Source organism: Phalaenopsis equestris, unplaced genomic scaffold (genome assembly GCF_001263595.1).
Source record: "Phalaenopsis equestris unplaced genomic scaffold, ASM126359v1 Scaffold206233, whole genome shotgun sequence".
In the NCBI taxonomy this organism is placed as follows: Eukaryota; Viridiplantae; Streptophyta; class Magnoliopsida; order Asparagales; family Orchidaceae; genus Phalaenopsis; species Phalaenopsis equestris.
In genome coordinates, this window is record NW_018225654.1 from 59,767 (window position 1) to 81,491 (window position 21,725).

Sequence of the window (21,725 nt, forward strand, 5' to 3'; positions counted from 1 at the left end):
TTTGCTTGGTAGAACATATTTACTATCAAATTCAAAATTGGTCAATATGCAGACTCTCTTAATTATAATTATTTTTATGCACACTTTTTTCTAAACTACTTCAAATTTTCACCACATAAGGCATAATTCTTGATGTTGCAAGATTTTTATGAATGTTTAGTGACTTGCTAGTATGAAGTTCAAACTTTATTTATGCCTTTTGAAGACGTCAATTTTATCCAACATCTATACTTCATTAGATTGGACTATTACTTTATTGCAAGTTTGGTGGAATGATATTATCCTCTAATAAATGTATTTCACTTGCATGCTTGCGAAATGACTACAATGCTTCAAACAATATATATTATCTTCAATGTTAGACTAGATAGTGCATTCATGATTGGGCTTGTAGTTGTTGACCCTAATTTATGATGGTGTACTATTAGGAATGGTATAATGACTGATTAAGCATTCACCCTAATGCATATATTATTTGTCATTATTTAGAAGGCCATAATATTGTGGTAAGCTTTATATGAGCCATGTGCAATTACACTCACACTCAATAATACCATTTCATTGGCTCATATGTGCTCTTTGTAGGGGTTTCTATGAGGATTTATTTATTTCTATCCTCTGAGGCATTTTAGATAACACATCCTAGATAAGTTAGATTATTCTCTTACGTTCAACCCTTAGGATCACATTTATATTTATGCAATTTGTAATAGTTGAAAATTTTAATTGTCCATCAATATTCTTTAGTAGGCTCTATACTCTCCCACATTTATATTGAATTAAATTTGTCAATAAAGCCCACACATGTAAATATGAATGGATGTTTGCACTTAAATATCTTGGGAGCACTCATACGTTGAGTTGCCAACTCTCATGTTAATTTCCCGAGGAACATTGTCCCCGAACCATGGTAAAAAATATTAATTTATTAAGGTGTAGTTTAAATGTAAAAAAATAAAACTTTAGGTGTAGATAAGTAAATACAAAGGACTCAATGATATGTATGCAAATCTACCATTTATTAATTTCTAATTAAAAAATTGTACTTGAATGCTCATTTTTCTGAAAATCCCCCAACTGTCAGCCCCTTGTGACAGCAAAACATTGACAACGACTTTCAAATAGATGAATTTATTAGTTTATTTTTTCTTCTATTATCCGTTACCTTTCTTTAGAACAGGATAATTATATATATACAACTCAAGTCTTATGTATTTATAATTCTAACATCTAAATTTCAATTATTACTATATGTGCCATTTTACCCATATATGAAAATGTAGATTTCACATTTTAAAAGTTAGAATAGTCGTAATTTTTATTTGATATGAAAATTTTGAGTGATATAGATGCAAAAAATTTGGGTGGTATGTATGTAATTGTCCCATTTTTCGGGAAATTTTACATACATACCACACAATTCTTATGTTTCTAAATATCTAATATCCAAAGTTTGATATTTACTGATACTTAGTCTTAATGTCGTAAACCTTTGCACGAAAAGGTGTATTTCGCCATAGAAAGGTAGTTGCTGTGATGTTTTTGATGTAATTTCAAATATTTGAATGAAATACATGGGAAAATTAATGTTTAGATGTTTAATATGTAAACAAACCCTTTCCCCCCTTTTATTTGATTTATTTTTTGTTAAATGAAAGCCCTTATTTGGCTAGTTTTTAAGTCGGGTTTTTTATTTTTCTCCGTTGCCGCGGCTTCCCTCCGTCCAAAAGGAATTTCGACCGCATAAGACGGCAGTGCTCTGCTCTGCTCCTCTCCCTCGAGCTCTTCCGTTTTCTGCACCCTGGAATGAAGGCTTAAGGGCTAGAACTCCTCTCATATCGAAATCCGATCTAGGTATATCAATGGAGGCTTTTGAAGCAATCGATGCGTTTCTCGCGGCAGCGAGCGGAATATGTTGCAGTACATTCGCTATTTTCCTCCAGATCCAGGTTCGCTACCTTCTTCCTTTCCTTTATATTTGTCTGCTCTATTTGTCTAGATCTGGCTTCAATGTCGTTCGGGTTTTTACGTCCGGCAATTCTTTGATACTTGTCTGCGTTTTACTAGCCTCCCGCTAATACATTGTTGTGAATTCATCATGAATCAGGGCTCGTTTTCATGTATCAATTGTCTAGCTTCTTTTTTTGCCCGAATGGTGTTACTCGTATTACGTGTATCCAGGTCTTGGTTCCGATAAGCTATGTGGTCCGAGTTTATAAATTGGGGTTTCCTTTGCACCGCTGGAATGAATAGTGAAATAAAGTGAGGATGGTGACATAAAAGCAGCGATTGTCTCCAATGAAATTAAATCTTCTGCAAATATTCGTTTTTCGGTAGGTTGCACAGTACGAATTTGAGCTGTGCAGTGATAGCTTTGCAATAAAAAAACAAATTTCAGGCCCATTTTCCTGTCAACAAATGGTTGAGATAGAAAGGGACTAATTGTCTGCATTCAAACTGGTAGACATTCGAACTAGTATATTAGTCATGAGCGAATGCAGTAATTCAATAACCATTGCCATCACTTGGACTGTATACTTCGAAAAGAAAAAGGTCCCGCTTCGCAAATAACAATGGCGTTAAACTAATAAGATTTCCTTAAAAGTTTTATTTTAGTAAGGAAAATTTTGGCTTTTACGAACCAAAACAAGATGCATGGCTCGATTATTTCCCGCTTCACAAATAACAATGGTGTTAAACTAATAAGATTTCCTTACTAAAGTTTTATTTTAGTAAGGAAAATTTTGGTTTTTACGAACCAAAACAAGATGCATGGCTCGATTATACTTGATTGTGTTGTCTTTTAAATTTAAATTTACCATGGTGAAATATGAAATTTATAGAAAAGATGATGGTGCAAGCTTTGCTTTACTAGTCTTTCTTGCTGAAATCATGTGAAAATAGTCTAATAGCTTCACATTTATTAGGGCAACTAGCACACTGTAAATGCTATTCTTAAATCTGTCAGGTTTCTCATAATGCCGCTAAATAGTTTTTTCAAAACATGTCAGGAGACCAGAATAATTTTACTTGAGAAGTTTTTATTTTATGAGTTTTTTTTTTGTTTTTCTTACAATTATTCAAGAATGAACGAGTTAATAATTTTAACTGTTTAGTTCTGGAGTGGGTTTCGTGGCTTTAAAATATATTTTAGTTTTGCTAAGACTTTAAATTTATAGAAAAAACACAGTGCAAGCCTTGGCTGAGCATTCTTTCCAGTGAAATGAAGTGAAGATAGTAGAATGGCTAAGCATTTATGAGGCCAATATCTAATAACTGGCTCAATTTATTTACATGGCAATTGGTACTAAATCTGATTATTACTTCTCACTTACGTACAAGGATGCAAAAATTTTCAGCTACTCAGCTGTATTTAGTCCAGTGAGTTCAGATTCTTATGATACATGTGTTCCACATGAACATTTTAACCTCTTGTGCTTGCTATTTTTTCATCAAAAGTTTCTTCAGACTTTTATGATAATGAAATAGACGGAATCCTTAAACGTTGTTACTTCCATATCTGGTGGTGACACTCACCGTATTCGTCTGATGTATTCAAGCTAGTTAATTATGCAATGCTGTTCCCATTTCCTTTATTTGCTTCAGATGCAAATTGGTGTATTTTTGTTCAATTATATTATAAGTTTATTTTATTTTATTTTTTATTTTTATTTACAGGGGTGCTTGATATGTTTAAGTCTTGCATTAGGATGGAGTTTTGCAGCCTTTGTTAGGTAAGAAAATATCAAGAAGATCAAGCTTTATAAAGAAATTTTTAAGTAATGGAATATCAGATTAAAATTGTTATGATTTGTTCATCAGGAGTAGAGTAATACGGAGAATTAAACACAATATTGAGGGCGGTAACAGTTTTGGTTTTATTTGTGATGACATAAATGATCTTGAGCACTCTGTTCAAGTAAAGTTACCAAGAGTCTCAGTTGTCATGCCTTTGAAAGGCTTTGGAGAGCATAATTTACAAAACTGGAGAAGCCAGGTTAGTTTTACTATTGGTTTGCTATGTTATGCGATGCCACTTTTATAAAAAAACTACTCTTGATTAGAACAATATAGGATTGTTTATTTCTATGTTATCGCAGATGGAGAGTTATTGCAGCAACATTTCAGCTACAACTTTTGATGAGAAAAAAATAACTTCAAAATTTAGTACTAAAAAATTCGCTCAAAAGCTTTTATACATTTGACTTGCTTTCTCAGATCTCATCAATGCAGTTTTATGCGCTCACTAATGGGTGAAATTAGCATTGCAAGCATAAGAAAACCCACATCAATTAACTTTCTATTTACTTGCAACAGAGATTATCGTCAATGAAAAGATATAATGATATCTTTTATTAGTTTTTACTTTATATTTCTAGCTGGACAGGGGCATATTAATATTTAGAGAATTCTCTGTACATATTTCTCTTGTTTTTATTGGCTATTCAAGTTTATGCAATCCTATGCCTTAATTTAATAAGAAATTTGAAGAAGGAATTTCTTGGGGGTTGGTTGTGCTGGTTTAAATAGCATATAAAGGCAGTAGCTGTTGGCTTTATAAAGCATAAGGCCAAAGTAATTTAGAAAAAGATTGATAAGGAAAGTTATAAAGCTAGACTGTCTTTGAATTTTATATATTACTAAATTAATTATACTAGTATTTTATTTTAATATAATTATAATAAATCATTTGCTTGTATAACCTTATTAATGGCAAAACATACCAGTCATATCAAAGTAAGAAAATGCATGCAATTTGAATTTTTAATACACTTTGCTTCATTGATGCTCCTCTCCCTTTCTCATTGATTTATACTTTTGTATGCGCACATGCATGAAAGAACAGAGAGCAAGATAAAGAGAAATTGAACAAGTGAGGAAATTTTTGAGTGATTTTAAGTATCCACTTCTAGCACAATACCCATTCTATATTTCATGTAACTGAAATTTTCTAATTAATTCAAGTAGTTATATTTTAATTTCCAATCTAACTGATTATATTTGGGTTTTTATTAACAATCAGATAACCTCTCTCTATGGGGGTCCCTTGGAGTTTCTTTTTGTTGTTGAAAGTGTTGATGATCCAGCCTACCCACCTGTGTCTATGCTTATATCAGAGTACAAGGTAGGCCCTATGTTTTCAGTCTTAATGCTTCCACGGAATAATGTATTATTCCTTCCCAGCAATCAATGAATATTTATGGGTAAGGTTATCTTCATTGGAACCTGCTGTGAAATAGTTCTTCTGTATCTGTTTGATGAGAGTGATGGTTCCAACTGGTGTCCAGTGTTTTAGAAGAATGCAATCTTTTCACAACTTCTAGTCTTCTTTTGCTGCTCGTGTTTCTTGGAAATTTGAATTCATTTCTAGTCTTGTTTTGCTGCTCGTGTTTCTTGGAAATTTGAATTCATTCCCTTAAGTCATATGCTAATTTGATAGTTCAATATTTCTAATGGTTAGTCTCTTTAATATTCTCGCATTTGACCATATCTTTTGATATGAAGCCTCAGTCCCCATATCATTTTTCTTTCATAATGGCATTTATGTTTCTCATTTTCAGGATAGTGTTAATGCAAAGATTGTTGTAGCGGGGCTATCAACCACATGCAGTCAAAAAATTCATAATCAGTTAGTATGTTAATATTTTTTATCATCTTATTCTGTGAAAACATTTTATTTCCTTGTTTTTTTCCTGTTGTTAAAGTTTTTTTTGGGCAAACAAGATAAACTTTTGTGGAGCTATACAAATTGCTCAAGTAAATCATACACATTAATATGGAATTTTCAAACATGATAAGTGCTCTCTTTGTTTTAGATCCGTATTGTGAAAGGCGTGTGATTTTCAATTTATGTTAGCACACACTAAGGATGTGTTTTATGGGTTGTTGTCATCAACATAAAAAATATATGGTGTAGAAAGTAAAACAATGGAAAAATTTCTCAAGAATTTAAATTGTGTTTTCTTTGTACATGATAGGAAGTGCATGTGTGTATCTTCATTTGGCTTTACAAAAAAAAGAATAATTCAAAAAAATAGGAAAAACTAAGAAGGCACTGCAATCCTCTAGAGAAGCATGCAAATTGCAATATGAGGGCCATAGAGAAATTGATCCAATTCTATAAGACTTTGAACTATATGCTTTAAGTTCTTTTCTATGATTAGAGTGTGAATGGGCTCTATCGTGGAAGAGCGATTCAGAACTTCTCCTAAAACTAGATGGTAAAGATCAACCATTTCAAATTTACTTATAATGTTTTTGAATGTTGGGTTCCAGGGTTAAATATGTTAGCTAACTGATTCCTTGAAGACACCTATGGAGCGCAAATTAGGTCATTTTCCAATATTTCTTTTATAAGTGCCTATCTACTTCAACATGTTTGGTAGGCTTATGTTGTATTGGATTGTGTGCATGCTAATGGCTGATTTGTTATCAAGTTATATTTTCAGAAGTTTTTTTAATTTGATTTTTAAATCTTCTAATCTGAATTGGGTAGGTTTAAATATGTTAGCTTACTGATTCTTTGAAGGCACCTATGGAGTGCAAATTAGGCCACTTTCCAATTTTTCTTTTCTAAGTGCCTTTCAACTTCAACAAGTTTGGTACGTTAATGTTGTATTGGATTGTGTGCATACTAATGGCTGATTTGTTATCACGGTATATTTTCATAAGCTTTTTTTTTAAAGTTTTTTAAATCTTCTAATATGAATTGGATCCATAGAAGCTCACAAATTCCTTGGATAGTAGTTCTAAAACTATCTTCAATATTTGATATTGAAATCATAGGTTCCTTTTTACTTTTCGAAGTTATGAAATTTTCTAGCTAAGAATGTACAATACCCTGAAATGGATATTCTGTCTGCCAGTTAGCAAGCATAATTTGCATCCGTGTCTCCTTTAATTTGTAGGGTTGTTTGGATATAATCCTTTTATGTCTTGATTTAAGATATCTGAAAATTTTTTAGAGTTTTGAATGTTTTTTTCTTTGTGTTTGTGAATGATTTGGTTGGTTAAACATATTGCAAATATAATATTAGTTTGGGTGTGGAATATGTAGATTAGTTTTCCTATTAATTTTTTGATATTTTATTGCATTTATATAAGTTTATTCTTCATCAAGTTTTAGCTTTTGTCCTGGTTTAGTTGGAGTTTTACAAAGCTTGCTCTCAGTCATCGACTTTTTTTTCTGAGAGAAATATCTTCTGTATAGATTAAACAACTTCAGTTCTTAAGAAATATTTGACTTTTTCTAGCTTTTTGATTTCTAATTATTCATTGACTTTTTTTCTGAGAGTTTTTTTCTCTTTATTATCATTCTCTTGTAACAATCATATCATAAAAATATACAATAAGGATTGAAATTTTATCATTTGGGGAGTGTTTTATGAAGAGATGGTCTATTTGATTATGTTTGTATCCAACTTCTTCCATAGTCTTTGTAAATTTGTTAAAGCAAGCCATTGAGATTGTTTCAATTTATATAAGGTCTTTTTTTTTTCAATCTACATATTTAATTCGTTTCGAAGAAGCTATCAAATTCTAGTTGTGGATTCATACATACCCCTTTTTCGATAACCCTATGTAATTTTTTTTAAAAGAAATTATATTGTTGTATGGGTTATTCGTTTTGCACCTAGAAAAGTTCATTTTTACTACATGAGCTAAATATTTCTTGATTGTCAATCTTATGTGATTGAGTATATCTTCTTGCTATAAATCTTTTTTTTTTATGTCTTTGTAGGCTTTTCATTTGCTTGGTATTTGACCATGAAGATTTATTTCCATTCTATTATTTTCATTCCATTTGGTAATACTGTGATCATGAATTTCCTCTAAGGCATTCATCTCCTCTTATTGTTTTATTTCAATTTTTATTTTCAATTGTCTCAAATAAAATTTTTAGAAGGAAAGTGAGGTTGGTGTTGATATTGGCTATAAATATTTTATTAGAAAATTATGAAAGAAGATGTATTGAGAGATAAGATATAATCAATAATAATGAGCCGATCAATATTACCTAACAATATTTTAAATACTAAACTTGTTGGAGATTTTGGTTGGACTTGTTCCTTCTTGTTTAGACCTAAAGGGGTATATTAATATATTGCTTGCATTTGTTGGATTTTGGGTTTCAAGAATATCACGATGAAAAATATCATTAAATTTTTCGTTAATTTGAGAATTCCCTCCTTTAAATGAGTTTGAGTGAAGAAGTAATGAGTTTTATGAAAAATGACACTCATTGAAGTGAGATTTTTTGTGGGTGAATGATACACTTACCCGTTTTGTGTGGTAGAACACAATTAAAAACTTTTGGATTAACTTTTTCTCTATGTTATTTATAGATATGAACATAAGCAGTGCATTTAAGAATGGTAGGAGAGAAGCTATTTAAAGGATAGTACTCTACCAAATATTTTAAGGGTCTTTTGAAATTAATTATTTTGAAGGATACTCTATCGATTAAGAGTCAGCCTGGAACAACTTTTTTGCTTGACCGATGCCATATCTCTATTTGGGAAATTACTTTCTTGTTGCTTTTTAAAAATTTATGTAGTGGAAAACTCACTTTTTTCTACATGAACTCTTAATTTGCGGTGGCTGTAAGAAATGTTCTATCTGATTTTTTGGAAAAAATATATATTCATAATTCTCACGACAATTTTCTAAGAAGTTGCTTTTTTCCATCACAGCTTTAATACCGCATTTTTTAAAAAACTCTAGCCACCCCAAACTTACCTTACATAGGTAGTTAGAATAGTTTCTTCCCAATATTGTTTCAGTATTTGATAGTGGAGGAGAAGTGCTCAAATCACCTTCAAAATGTGGTTATTTTTCTTTTTGCCACTCTATTTTGTTGGGAAGTGTTAGGATAGGAAGTTTGGTGGATAATATCCTTTTTTTGAAAAAGAAGACAATGTGTGATTAAAATTTTTTAAATTTTACTAGAATATTAAGTCATATTTAGGTGTGAGATTTAATCATCTTGGATCTATTATAAAAAATAACAAGGATCAATGAGGATGAAACTTCTATAGATAATGTCAAGTAGTTGAAAAGAAATTTATCATAGGAGTGCCTTGCAATAATAGAATATTATGGAGATATAAAGCTAAAATTTATTTAACTTCAGGTAAGCCAGCTACACTATATGAGTATCAAGCAGTGAAATATGCTATTTGATAGATAAGTTGATTATTATAAAAGTGAGGATAAGTGGGACATGTAATAAAATTAGGATACTCTAAGAAATAATTATATTAAATGTACGATGAGTGTAGATCTGTTGAAGATGAGATTGTGAAAATTAGACTTAAATAGTTTGGGTATGCACGATGAATGGTAATTGACACACTTGTAAAACTCACATAGAAAATTATGGTTAATGGATTTTAAGAAGGTGGTAGACCAAAGGAAACTTGGATATATGCTGTGCATAAAGATTTGTGCAAATAGTTTTAACACCTTAAACAACAGCAAGCAAGGACAAATGATGAATGACTTTTGAGGATGATACCTAATGGTTGAGATGAGACTAATGATTTTGATAATGTGAAAATAACTAGAACAAGCATTATAAGGCTTGGTAGTTAAAATGAAAATGTATTGTAGTAGTTCTATGCTTGTTATTCTCTAATATTCTTAAAATTGTTATTTAGGTGTACTAGATTTAAATTTTTTTTTATCTATTGTATAGAAGATTGAGAGTATGGGTGAGGATGTAAATTGTAGATATAAGATTATGTGATTATAATAGAAATGTTTTATTGGAGTACTATGCAATAAGAGGATTTGATGATGACATAAAGATAAGTTTTATTGACCTATAATTTGCTTAGTTATGCTACATGTATTTGAGCATTAGATAGTAAAGAAGTTATTGACCGGCATGTTGAGCATGGAAGAAATATGGTAGATGTGTGACACTACTAGAATATATAGATTAAGAAATGATCATATTAGAGAAATGGCTGTAGTAAAGATAAGACAGTAGAAATTAGATTTAGATGGTTTAGGCATCTATGATGAAAGATAGAATATCTACCTATAAATGGGTAGATTAATTAAGATTGAAGGTTTAGGAAGAAAATGGGTAGACCGAAGGTAACTTTAATAGAAAACGCCATCTATATTATGAGTTACCTATCACGTGGCTTGTTTTTTCTAAATGTAGTACATAATGAACTTTGTGTTGACATATGCATTCGTTAACGAAGTGATGACGTTTCATTAGTGATCTGCAGTGGAACAAATTGCATGAAACTTTAGATAATATTTACAGGTTGGTGTCGAAAAGATGCACAAAGAAAGCAAATATGTTTTATTTTTGGATGATGATGTTAGGCTGCATCCAGGGACAATTGGAGCCCTGACAGCAGAAATGGAGAAAAATCCAGAGGTTTGTATCAGCATTTTTGCTTTCATTATGGTTCAATCAGTCTTTGATTATGTGATACATATCTTTTCTTTGTGTTCCTAAGGTAGTTTTTTTTTTTCAAATCCATGTCATTTTCGTTGTTATTGTACAGATTTTCATTCAAACAGGATATCCTCTTGATCTACCATCTGGAAGCTTGGGGAGTTATTGCATTTATGAATATCATATGGTACTTCATATCCAAAAATTTCAATTTTGTTTTCTTATTTTTGTATAGTTTTTCCCCCCTCATTCTATGTCTCCATTTTAAGTAAATTTCTTGACTTTCAGCCATAAATACTACCTTGCAGTTACTTCTCAGAAATTTGATTTTTCATTTTTTGCACATTCTTAGATCTTCATATAAACAATTCTGACTATATTTCCTGGAAAACTTATTCTTAGCTTCTAGTGTAATCTTCAAGCATTTAGCTGTAAGTAAAAAGATTCGGCGCACTTCATGTCCCTTGAGAGCTAACTGCCAAATGCACTAGTTTGGCCATCAAAATTATCAATTGTACGGCTCAAATCATGGCAGTTTGACAATGAATTATTTGAACATCATCATCATTATTATTGTGGTCATCTATGGCCTAGTCTTTTTAGCTATTTGCGGCAATGACTGATTAGAGCAGAAATTTTAAATGGTTTGGAGACTTGAGAAAAGACATTCTTTCATAAGTAGCAGTACAGGAGTTTTTTAAGACTGGATAAATATGGGGGAAGGGTTTTAGTGGATAATCTATGTAGTCATATCTTGATTATTTTTATCTGAATAAAATTTAAATGAAACCTCACTATAAACTGTACAGAGCAAAATATTTCTCGAAGGCCGTTTGAGTGTGCAGAAGTGGATCCATCTTGAATATCCTTTGTCTAGCAATTTGGGTGATACTCAAACTTTCAGGTTATCATCCTAAATGATTTTAGAAAATTAGGTAAATTACATTTAGGCTTTATTTTGTTTTCATTAACTTTGGATTGATTGCTTGATTTATTTTTCACTTAGTTTGGTCCTTTATAGGTCTTTTTCACCACTCTTTTCTTCCATTAAAGTGAGTCACTGGTCTGCAGTCCTGTTGGAAAAGTTTTCAAGTCATAGATTTCCTTGTTTGCATTCCAAATCAGCTTTAATGGGGATTGTCTTAAAGGTTTCCTCGCTTGTGATGAGCATCATCATGGTGGTATTGTTGGGTAGCATGACAAGGAGTCGAGTAGATGAGAGGCTGAGAAAGTGCATAAAACTTATAGTTTTCTGGTTGTCATCCTAATTGATTTCTAAATGTTACGTAAATAACATCTAAGCTTCTATTATTTTTTATTTTTTGTCCTTTGTTTTGAGTGGTTCATTTTTCCAGCATGATACCTAGGTATCTGCAACTTTTTTCCCCTTGAGTCTTTTAGGTTCTTTTTGTAACTTGTATCTGCAACTTATTTCCCCTTGAGTCTTTTAGGTTCTTTTTGTAACTTTTTTTTTTTCAATTGAATTGAGTCAATGGCCTGCAATCATGTTGGACTTTTTTTTTCAGTCATAGATATCCTTATTTTAATTCCAAGTTGTCTTTAATGGGGATTGCTTTAAAGGTTTTCCTCACTGTGAGCATTATCATGATGGTATTATCGGGGAGCATGGCAGGAGGGAGTCAATTAGATGAGAGTTTGAGAAAGAGCATAAAAAAATGTACTTGAGAGTTTAGAGATAGATGGGAGGCTAAGTTAAGAGTCAGTTAGGAGTTGGGTGGCTGATAAAGAGCCAAAAACCAAATTTGAAATTTTAGAGAGATGCGAGGTTAAGAGGGGACACAATGGCTTCTGCAAGCAAATGGGGTAATTTTTCCATTTGTTACCCCTTCATATTGTCTATGTGAAGGATCTAAATGAAGGTTTTTTCATTGTTGAGATAACAAAGTCTTCTTCATTGATTTCACAAGTAATACGAATTTTTCCTAATTATGGGGATTTATTATTATAAGGACTATATTGAAAATTTAAATCTTTCCAATTGTTCAAAATTTCTATGATAACAATCTCTTTTAAGCTAGATCATATATATCTAGTAGGTTTAGCTTGTTGTAAGGATTGGAGAATATCTGTTAAACATCAGCTGATTGCTCTTTGTTGGTGTTGTAAGGAGTGATGACCTTTGATAGAGTCATGTCTTTGATGAAGTAACAATTGTCTTTGATATATTATGTTCTTGAAAAATAAGTTTTCAAACAATGTAAATTGCTACTTGATTATTACAATTAAGCATGCTTGGTTGAGCCATAGGAAACAAAAATCTTCTATTAAATTTTTATCCGTATCATTTTGTAGGTAGAATGTGCCATAGCTGTATGTTGAACTTTGAAGTTAGTCTAGTGACAATAATGTGCTTCTTCTCCATGAAAAAATAGTCCTCTTATAAAATATTATTTCATGTTTCTTGCAATTAAGTATCATAGTATGTTCTTTAAGTTTTGAATCACATCATTTTGTCGACATAATGTGCCATAGCAGTATACTTAGCCTCAACTATCAGTTTTCAATTTGCTTCTTACTTCTCCATAAAACATTCTCTCCCACAAATATATGGTATCAAAGTAGACTTCCTTTCTTCAACAAATTTAGCATAGTTACATTTGAAAAGCTTCAATACTTAATTGACCAGGTTTCTAATAACATAGACTTTCATTAGAGAATTTTTTATATATCTCAAAATTGTTTAGACAATATTCTAGTCTATGCTGATTAGCACACCAATAGCGAAGGATATATTTGGTTTGGTGATAGTGAGGCATGAAAGCTTGTTAATTAAATGCCATTAATGAGAAATATACTTGAAGCTTTCATTATCATTGGATTTTTTTAGAGTATCTCTTTGAGAGTCAATTGTTTTGCACTCGGGAAACCTAAATTCCTTGCTCCTTTGAAAGAGATAAATACCACTATTATAATGCTGTGAAGGGTGACCTTCTCAAGAACATTTTTTAACTTATCAAACTTACAATGAGATCTTTGTTTAAGCCCATAAATAGTCTTGTTGAGCTTAACGACTCTAGTCTGTCTCTAAGCAACTTCTTCTGGTGGTTCCTCATGGAAAAGACTTTAGTGGAGTTGCCTTAGAGGAAGGTATCACTTGTATCTATATGTAGTAATGAACAGTCTTGATTACTGTGATTGGAAAATTAAGTCGGATTGAGTTGTGCCTTATACTTCAGAAGAATTTGTCAAAGTAATATATCTTATAAAAAGTAAAATCTTTGGCAATGAGGCATGCCTTGTTTCTTTCAATAGATACATTAAGTTAAAATTTGATAGTGTAAAGCTATCTTTATGGTACTAATTTAATGCCATGTGGAGGGATACCAGATCCCATGCAAGAGGATTGAGCAAAATAACGATTTTAGTATCTATATTTTATTTTCACGTGAGATTCTAGATTGCGTCTGGGTATATCTTAAGATTGATTGATGGCAAACAAAAGGCAAAGATATACAAGTTGGATGAAAAATAATCAAATGATCTATTTGATTGAATAAGATGACCATAAATACTCTTTTTACTTTATTTAACGACAATTAAAAAATGGAGATTAGTTACCTCTGGTAGGCATAATGCCGACTGGTTGTGTAGAAGGATGTCATTATGTGTAAACTTGTAATTGTGGCATTATATGTATATATGCTTCTAGTGGAAGAGGAATAGGTTGAGAGGATGTTTCAAGGGAAGATGATGAAGAATAACAGGGTAAGAAATCATGTAACATTACATTTATTGAAATACGTGTCTTGTAGTCTGTCTGCTCATAACAATTTAACAAAAGTTTTTTTGAGAATTCCAATATCCCTAAAACATACATTGAATGGTTCAAGGAGAGAGTTTATCACTTGTACTGAAGGAATACACAATGCAAACACAACCATAAACTCTATGTTGGAGTTGAAAAGGAGGATGTATGGATAGAGAATATAAAAGCAGTGACATCACAAATAATTACAGATGAAATAAAATGAATAATGAACCGTACAATTAAAATATTATCACCACAAATTGATGAGGACATTTATGGAGAATATCAATATATTGGCAATGTGGAGAAGTTGACCATTCTTGTGTGCAAAAACCCCATTCCATTGAGTTGTATAAGGATATAAGGTTTAATGAATTATTTCTTTATCAGCACATAAAGAGCGAAATTGACATTACATTTATTTTAGAGTGTTATTGGTATGTAGAGATTTAATTATAGTAGAAAAATAAACTTTTTTCAGTCAATTGAAGAAAAAATCATTGATAATAATGATAGATGGTAGAGTAGGTATGTCTTATTGTTTTATCTATTATATATGAAGAAACACTAGGATCTAAAATCTAAGATGTACTAGAAGTAGTAGCTATAAAACTATGAGAGAAAATCGCATGGGAGATGGACATATGCTTTAAAGTGTTGAATCAGGCAAAGTTTAGAATCGACAATTAAAAATCTTGTTTTTTTTTTAATCTGTGAGGCAAGATGTAAGTCTCCAGTCATTTTGAAGGGTAAGCTTCACACTCAAATAATTGATTTAAGGAAAAATATTATGTATTTTAAAGTGTGAAGAAATATTACTTCAACTTCCTAATATATTAACTCATGAAATAGTTATATATCAACATCTTATCAAAATAAGATGTAACAAATCGCGTAAAATAGTAAATAATATTTTAATATCTTAAGATCAAATTATAAAGGGCTATATAAATATCAGACTATCGAAGTAAATTATGATATCAAAGTACAGTACTATAACAAAAAAAGAAAAATGGTAATCAAAATAACTCTCTACCACATATTTTTTTCCACCTAAGTTAGAAATAGCAATTCAAGAGCATTAAAATTTCTAAATTTAAGAATCCCCATCACTTTCATCATTTTGTGAGTCTTTATTTGAATTATATACAAGTCAAATTAGTTTTTCTCCCTCTTCATTCTCACTGAATCCATGTTCTTCCATTCATTTTCATCTTCAATTTCACTCTTGTTTCTCTTTCCTAATCAATAGTAGTCAATAAAAACAATGGCCGCTATTTGTTAAATTTCTAATTAGATCAAATTTTTATGAATAATTTTTTATGTTTATTTCTGATTGGCTTATGATGGCTCTATGTTTGTCCCCATAAAAAAATTATCATTGAGATTATCTTTCTATAAATCAAATGGCGTTGCTTCATTATTATCACCATTTACAAATAATTCACCATTTGAGAGCATATAATTATAACGCAAGGGATCTTCATAATTCTTTTTAACAATTTTCTTTAAATTTTTATCATTTTTTCTATTGCTATACTTATTATAAACCAAGGAGTTCGTCCCTAAAATGCTCAAATTTCACCGATGCTCTTATTTCGGGTATGAAACAGGGATTATATATGCGAAGATTTAATTGCATACCACACAATTTCAATGTATTTACATATTTGACAACTAAGTTTTGATTTTTTACATTTCTACCACTTTACCTATGATTAAATTGCATATTTGACTATTTAAAAGTTAGTAATAATGATATTTTTGATGTGACATGAGTGATTTAAGTGTGATAAATTTAAAAATCAAAATTTTGGTGTTAAATATGTTTAATGTATAACCGCTGTGTGGTATGTTATGTAATATGTTTTGCTTTTTTTAGAGATCAAGGTGATATGTATGTAACATATTTTGCTTTTCTTAGAGATCAAGTACTTCGAGGGTGTGTTTCATGAACACTTTCTATGTAAAACTACAAAGAACTTCATTCATCACTTTGTAAGATCCCAGAGTTTCCTAGTTTTCATTAGTGGCATTATATAGCCAATAATATATAATTGAATAGTAAAATACTTGGCATATAGCCGTATAGAGTGTACATTGCCTCATGGCGCTTTCTCTAGATATGGACTTATGACCGAAGCAAAGTGCAAGAGCTATTGTGTGTTTTTGGACTGTAGATACTGCGATGGCTGTGGTATATGTTTGAGCAAATTTGTCACACTTGAATTTAAAGAAATCGAACAACTGGAAAAGGTGCTATTGAGGTGGAAAAACAATAATCCTTGTAAACTGTTGAGATTTGGAATGGATCAGTACAATTTTATTGATAGGAGTATTTAAACCCAATTACAATAGACACAACAAATGAAAGAAATAAAACAAAATAAAATAAATAGGAAAGGAGTAAAACAAAATAAAGCTAAAATGGAAATACATTATGATGAAATTTAAAGCTAATAGGCAAGAAATCATAAGTAATAACGACTAGGGATTTGATTGTCGTTATAAATCTAATACTCCACTCTAGTTAAAACATAGATGTCAATCATGTTCAATTTGAATTTGAAGTTATCGAACAAAGGTCGAGGAAGATTTTTAGTGAGGGTATCTGCTAGTTGACCACTGAAAAATACAAAAAACATAATCTTTCTTGGACACAACATTTTCCTTAATGAAGTGTCTGTCAATCTCCACATGTTTAGTACAATCATGCTGGACTGAATTGTGAGCAATGCTGATGGCGAACTTATTATCAAAGAATAGTTGCAGCGAGACGGAGTTCACGGAGTATGATGCGTAATCAGAGGGCTTCATAGATCCCCAAGGCCATGGACCAGAATTCAGTTTCAACACTGCTACGAGCAACCACAAACTATTTTTTGCTTTTCCTTGTGACCAAGTTTTCTCAAACAAATGAGTAATACCTTGAGGTGGAACGTCGATCTGAACCAATCTGACCCAATTAGCATATTTATAAAGAACAACAGTCTGAGAGGTGTGACGAAAGAAAAAGCAAACTGAGCCCGATGTACCTTTTAAATAGTGGAGAATCCGGTGGTCAATTTGGAGATGATGCTGATAGGGGTCATGCATGAATTGACTCACTATACCAACTGCGTAGCTTATGTCGAGGCGAATATGAGTATAAAAGATGAGTTTCCTACGAGTCGGTTATAATGAGTTTTGTTAACATGCACAACATTGGGAATGCCAGATAATTTTTCATTAGGATGTATAAGGATATCCACTAGTTTGCACAAAAAATGTTACTCTTTCAAGAGGTTAATCACATATTTGTGCTGAGATAGACAAATGTCTCGAGATAATCGAGCTACTTCCATGCTTATGAAGTACCAGAGAGATCCCAAATCCTTCATTTCAATGGATTTAGCTAGAATATCTTTCAAGAACTCTATTACTGGGAGATCATTACTAGTAAGAATAATATTATCAACATAGACAATAAGGATAGCTACCTGACAATTTAGGGAATGCTGGAAGAATAGAGTATGATCTGATTGAGCCTGAGTAAAACCATGACCCACAATCACTTTTGTGAACTTGCCGAACCAGACCCTGGGGAGCTTCTTCAGGCTATAGAGAGACTTTCGTAGCCTGCACGCTTGCCATTTGGAGGTGGTAGAGTCAAACCCAGGAGGAAGAGACATATACCCCTTTTGCAAGTTCTTTATTCAAGAACAAATTCTTGACATCTTGCTGGAATAAAGGTCAATTCAGATTCACTGCAAGGGACAACAGGACCTAAATAGTGTTTAACTTAGTTACTAAAACAAATATCTTCTCATAGTCAACTCTGTAGGTTTGTGAGTACCCTTTAACAACCAATCGATTTTTGTTGCATTTAAAGGATCCATCAGAGTTGGACTTGACACTGAAAATCCATCGGTACCCCACACCTTTCTTACCCTGAGGAAGATCAATGACATCCCATGTATGGTTTCATTGAAGGGCATTCATCTCCTTCATTAATGCTGATTTCCAGGCTGGATTAACAAGAGCAAACTTAATAGTAGATGGGGTCTGCAAGAGCAAACTTAATAGTATTTTCCGTGCTCTTCTCTTGAAAGTAGTAGAGTCCCATTATTCTCTTAGAAGTTCCAATTATCATTGCCGAACAATGATCCTGAAAAACACAATCAACATAATTTATCAACTTGTTGACTGATAATAAGTTGCAACTGGGAACATGTAAAACAAACTTCAGAGTTAAATCAGTTGTTAGTACAATCTTCCTTTTATCGATGATGAAACTACAAGAACTATCAACAATTTTGACTGTATCTTTTCAGAATAAGGATAGTAAGTCGAGAAAGCTTATGAACATCCAGTTATGTGATCTGTGACCCATGAATCAATAATCTATGGACTAGAGGAGGAATAAACTGTGAGAGCTATAGGAAGAGTAACTTGTCGGACGTTGGAGGTCGACGAACCTAAAGAAACTTGATTGGCTTCAAAAAGCTTTATCAATCACTTCATTTGGTTTTTCAGTGATTTAGAGGATTTTGGGATGTTTCGGTTAAGATTCGGCTGGGTCGTGCTTGGTTCTGCCGTTGTTATGAGTCCCTATGCATTAGAGGATATGGCTGAGGGTTTGTATGTGTCGGCCGTTTTTTTTTAACTTCCGTGATTTGAAAAAAATGATGATTTTGTAATTTTGAAATGGTCCGTCAGGGCAATGACAAATGCTCTGTAGGTCGGTGAGACATATTTTGCCATAGAATAGATGAAGTATGTCTGATTGCATACCTTACTCGGAGAACTCACTTCCTCATTCGGAGAAGGGTCGTGCTAAGGATGTCGCTCGGAGTGAAATCATGGTTCTATAAGGAGGTAGCGGGTTTTAGAGTAGGAGCATTAGAACAGGTGCGCGCCAAGTGTAGACGCGGATGGTGGGAGGATGAGATAGCACATTCATTGGATCCGGAAAATCACTTGATGGTGCACTCACTGAGACAAGAGACTCTTTAGTAGCGAGAACAATGAGGGGAACATTCATGGGAGTAATTAAAGGGATAGCATCTAAGAATCCAAGCTACCCCTCACTTGGGGCCGAGCTAGGAAAATAAGGGATACTTTTAAAGAAGGAGACATCAACACTCACATGGGTTTTATTAGTGGTAATATCAAGACATCGATACCTCTTTTGAATGGAGTATCTAAGGAAGATACATTTTATGGATCTGGGATTAAGTTTACTTCGATTGGGGGTAGTGTTCTGAACAAAGGCAGTGCACTCAAAATCTTGGGTCTAATGTGGAGAAGATTTGATTGGAGAGGAAGCATAACATCAGGACTGCTAAGAGGGTTCATAACTTATGAATTTTAGAGGGTACTCTATTTGTGAGATGACAGTGAGAATGATATCGTTCCAAAAATATTTTGGTACATTGGAATGGAGCAAGCTATGTTTAGAAGATGACAGTTTTTCCTCTAGGCTATTCTATTTTGTTGAGAAGTGTTCTTACATGAGCTATGATGGATGATGCCTTACCAAGAATTCATTCAAAATAGAGTTGAAAAATTCACGACCATTGTCGGTTCGAAGGGCCTGAATAGGAGTTTTGAATTGAGTTAAAGCGAACGTTTAAAGTTTTGGAAGATGACAACAACTGATTTGTCTTTTAAAATGTAGACCGACATCATACGAGTGTGGTTTTTAATCAAAGTCATGAACCACCTTTTATTGACGTAGATGGGAGTTCGAGAAGGTTCCCATAAGTCACTGTGAATGTGGGAGAAATGAGCGGAAGGAGTGTAAGTGTTAGATGGGTAATAGACCTGAGGATATTTAGCTAATTGACATGTCTCACAATTGAAATTAGAAGGATTTTTATTAGAAAACATCAAAGAATATGCTCTTTTTAAATATTGGAAATTAGGATGACCGAAATGACAATGCAATAATTTAATAACACATTCATTGACTCGAGAGAAGCTTCAATTCTCGAGTGGTGTGTCGGTATTTTCCGTGCTCTTCTCTTGAAAGTAGTAGAGTCCCATTATTCTCTTAGAAGTTCCAATTATCATTCCCGAACAATGATCCTGAAAAACACAATCAACATAATTTATCAACTTGCTGACTGATAATAAGTTGCAACTGGGAACATGTAAAACAAACTTCAGAGTTAAATCAGTTGTTAGTACAATCTTCCTTTTATCGATGATGAAACTACAAGAACTATCAACAATTTTGACTGTATCTTTTCAGAATAAGGATAGTAAGTCGAGAAAGCTTATGAACATCCAGTTATGTGATCTGTGACCCATGAATCAATAATCTATGGACTAGAGGAGGAATAAACTGTGAGAGCTATAGGAAGAGTAACTTGTCGGACGTTGGAGGTCGACGAACCTAAAGAAACTTGATTGGCTTCAAAAAGCTTTATCAATCACTTCATTTGGTTTTTCAGTGATTTAGAGGATTTTGGGATGTTTCGGTTAAGATTCGGCTGGGTCGTGCTTGGTTCTGCCGTTGTTATGAGTCCCTATGCATTAGAGGATATGGCTGAGGGTTTGTATGTGTCGGCCGTTTTTTTTAACTTTCGTGATTTGAAAAAAATGATGATTTTGTAATTTTGAAAATAATTTAAATATGGATATAACCTTTTTTTATTTTTTGATTTTTAAAAGTAACATTTTAAATTTAAAATAGGTGAGACCAAACGAGTCTCATATTTTAAATGATGCAATACTACAAATAATACACTTATCCCGAAGAATAAATATATCACTTGTAATAGAGATTCAATCACATAGACTAAACAATTTGTGACATCATTTGGTCTGCGAAATTGTCTTATTTGCCGACAAGTTCCTCTACCTAATACGAGGATTAGATAAGTTTTATTTTATCTGGGTTCCTGGTTCTCTATAGAGGCAAGTTTCTATAGTTAATTATATCTTAAATGACTGAGAGTCATTCTATAGTTAATTAAATCTTAAATGACTGAGAGTCATTTAAGAAAACTCTCGATTAAGATCAAGTGGTTTTGCTTTTAAGATTTCAAAGTTTAGGTTTTCACGGTTGGACATGGAAAAATCAAATGGGAGTGACTCAAAATATGAACAATTATTTAAGAAATCCAAAGGAAAGAAAAGTAAGGGATATCACAGATCCAGGAGAAACCCTGGAGATGTCAATGTCCCAACTATCATATTGTTCGGTTTTATTTCTTTTGAAATGATTTAATGATATTTCAATCCTGCAAATTATTTATGATTTAGGACTTATGTTTACACAATATCGGAATGTGCGAATAGCCTAAAAAGATAGGAGGATTTACACCGTACCGCACAGTAATCTCGGAATCCTAAAGCGTTAGGACGTATAATTGTACAACAAAGTTGTACAAAAAGCCTAAAAAGTGATCCTATGGGTTGTTATTTAAACTAAAGAAGGTAATAGCTGATGTGAATGTGTTTATATGATGTGTTTTCATGTTTAGCTGTTGCAGATCCACTTTAAAGTTATTTCGCTCCAAGCTCTTTGCCGTGACGAGTTTAAGTTTT

General features: G+C 32.4%; 1 protein-coding gene across 1 annotated transcript in view; it reads left to right on the plus strand.

Annotated features, from left to right (window-relative positions):
• Window positions 1-1,688: 1,688 nt before the first annotated feature.
• The window catches only part of LOC110036425, a gene marked incomplete at its 3' end in the record, with an annotated part of 30,901 nt that continues 10,864 nt past the window's right edge, over window positions 1,689-21,725 (plus strand). The window contains 7 exon segments of the mRNA XM_020740866.1: window positions 1,689-1,949; window positions 3,679-3,734; window positions 3,823-3,997; window positions 5,024-5,125; window positions 5,562-5,633; window positions 10,283-10,399; window positions 10,530-10,607. Coding sequence (XP_020596525.1) covers window positions 1,863-1,949; window positions 3,679-3,734; window positions 3,823-3,997; window positions 5,024-5,125; window positions 5,562-5,633; window positions 10,283-10,399; window positions 10,530-10,607 — 687 coding nt within the window.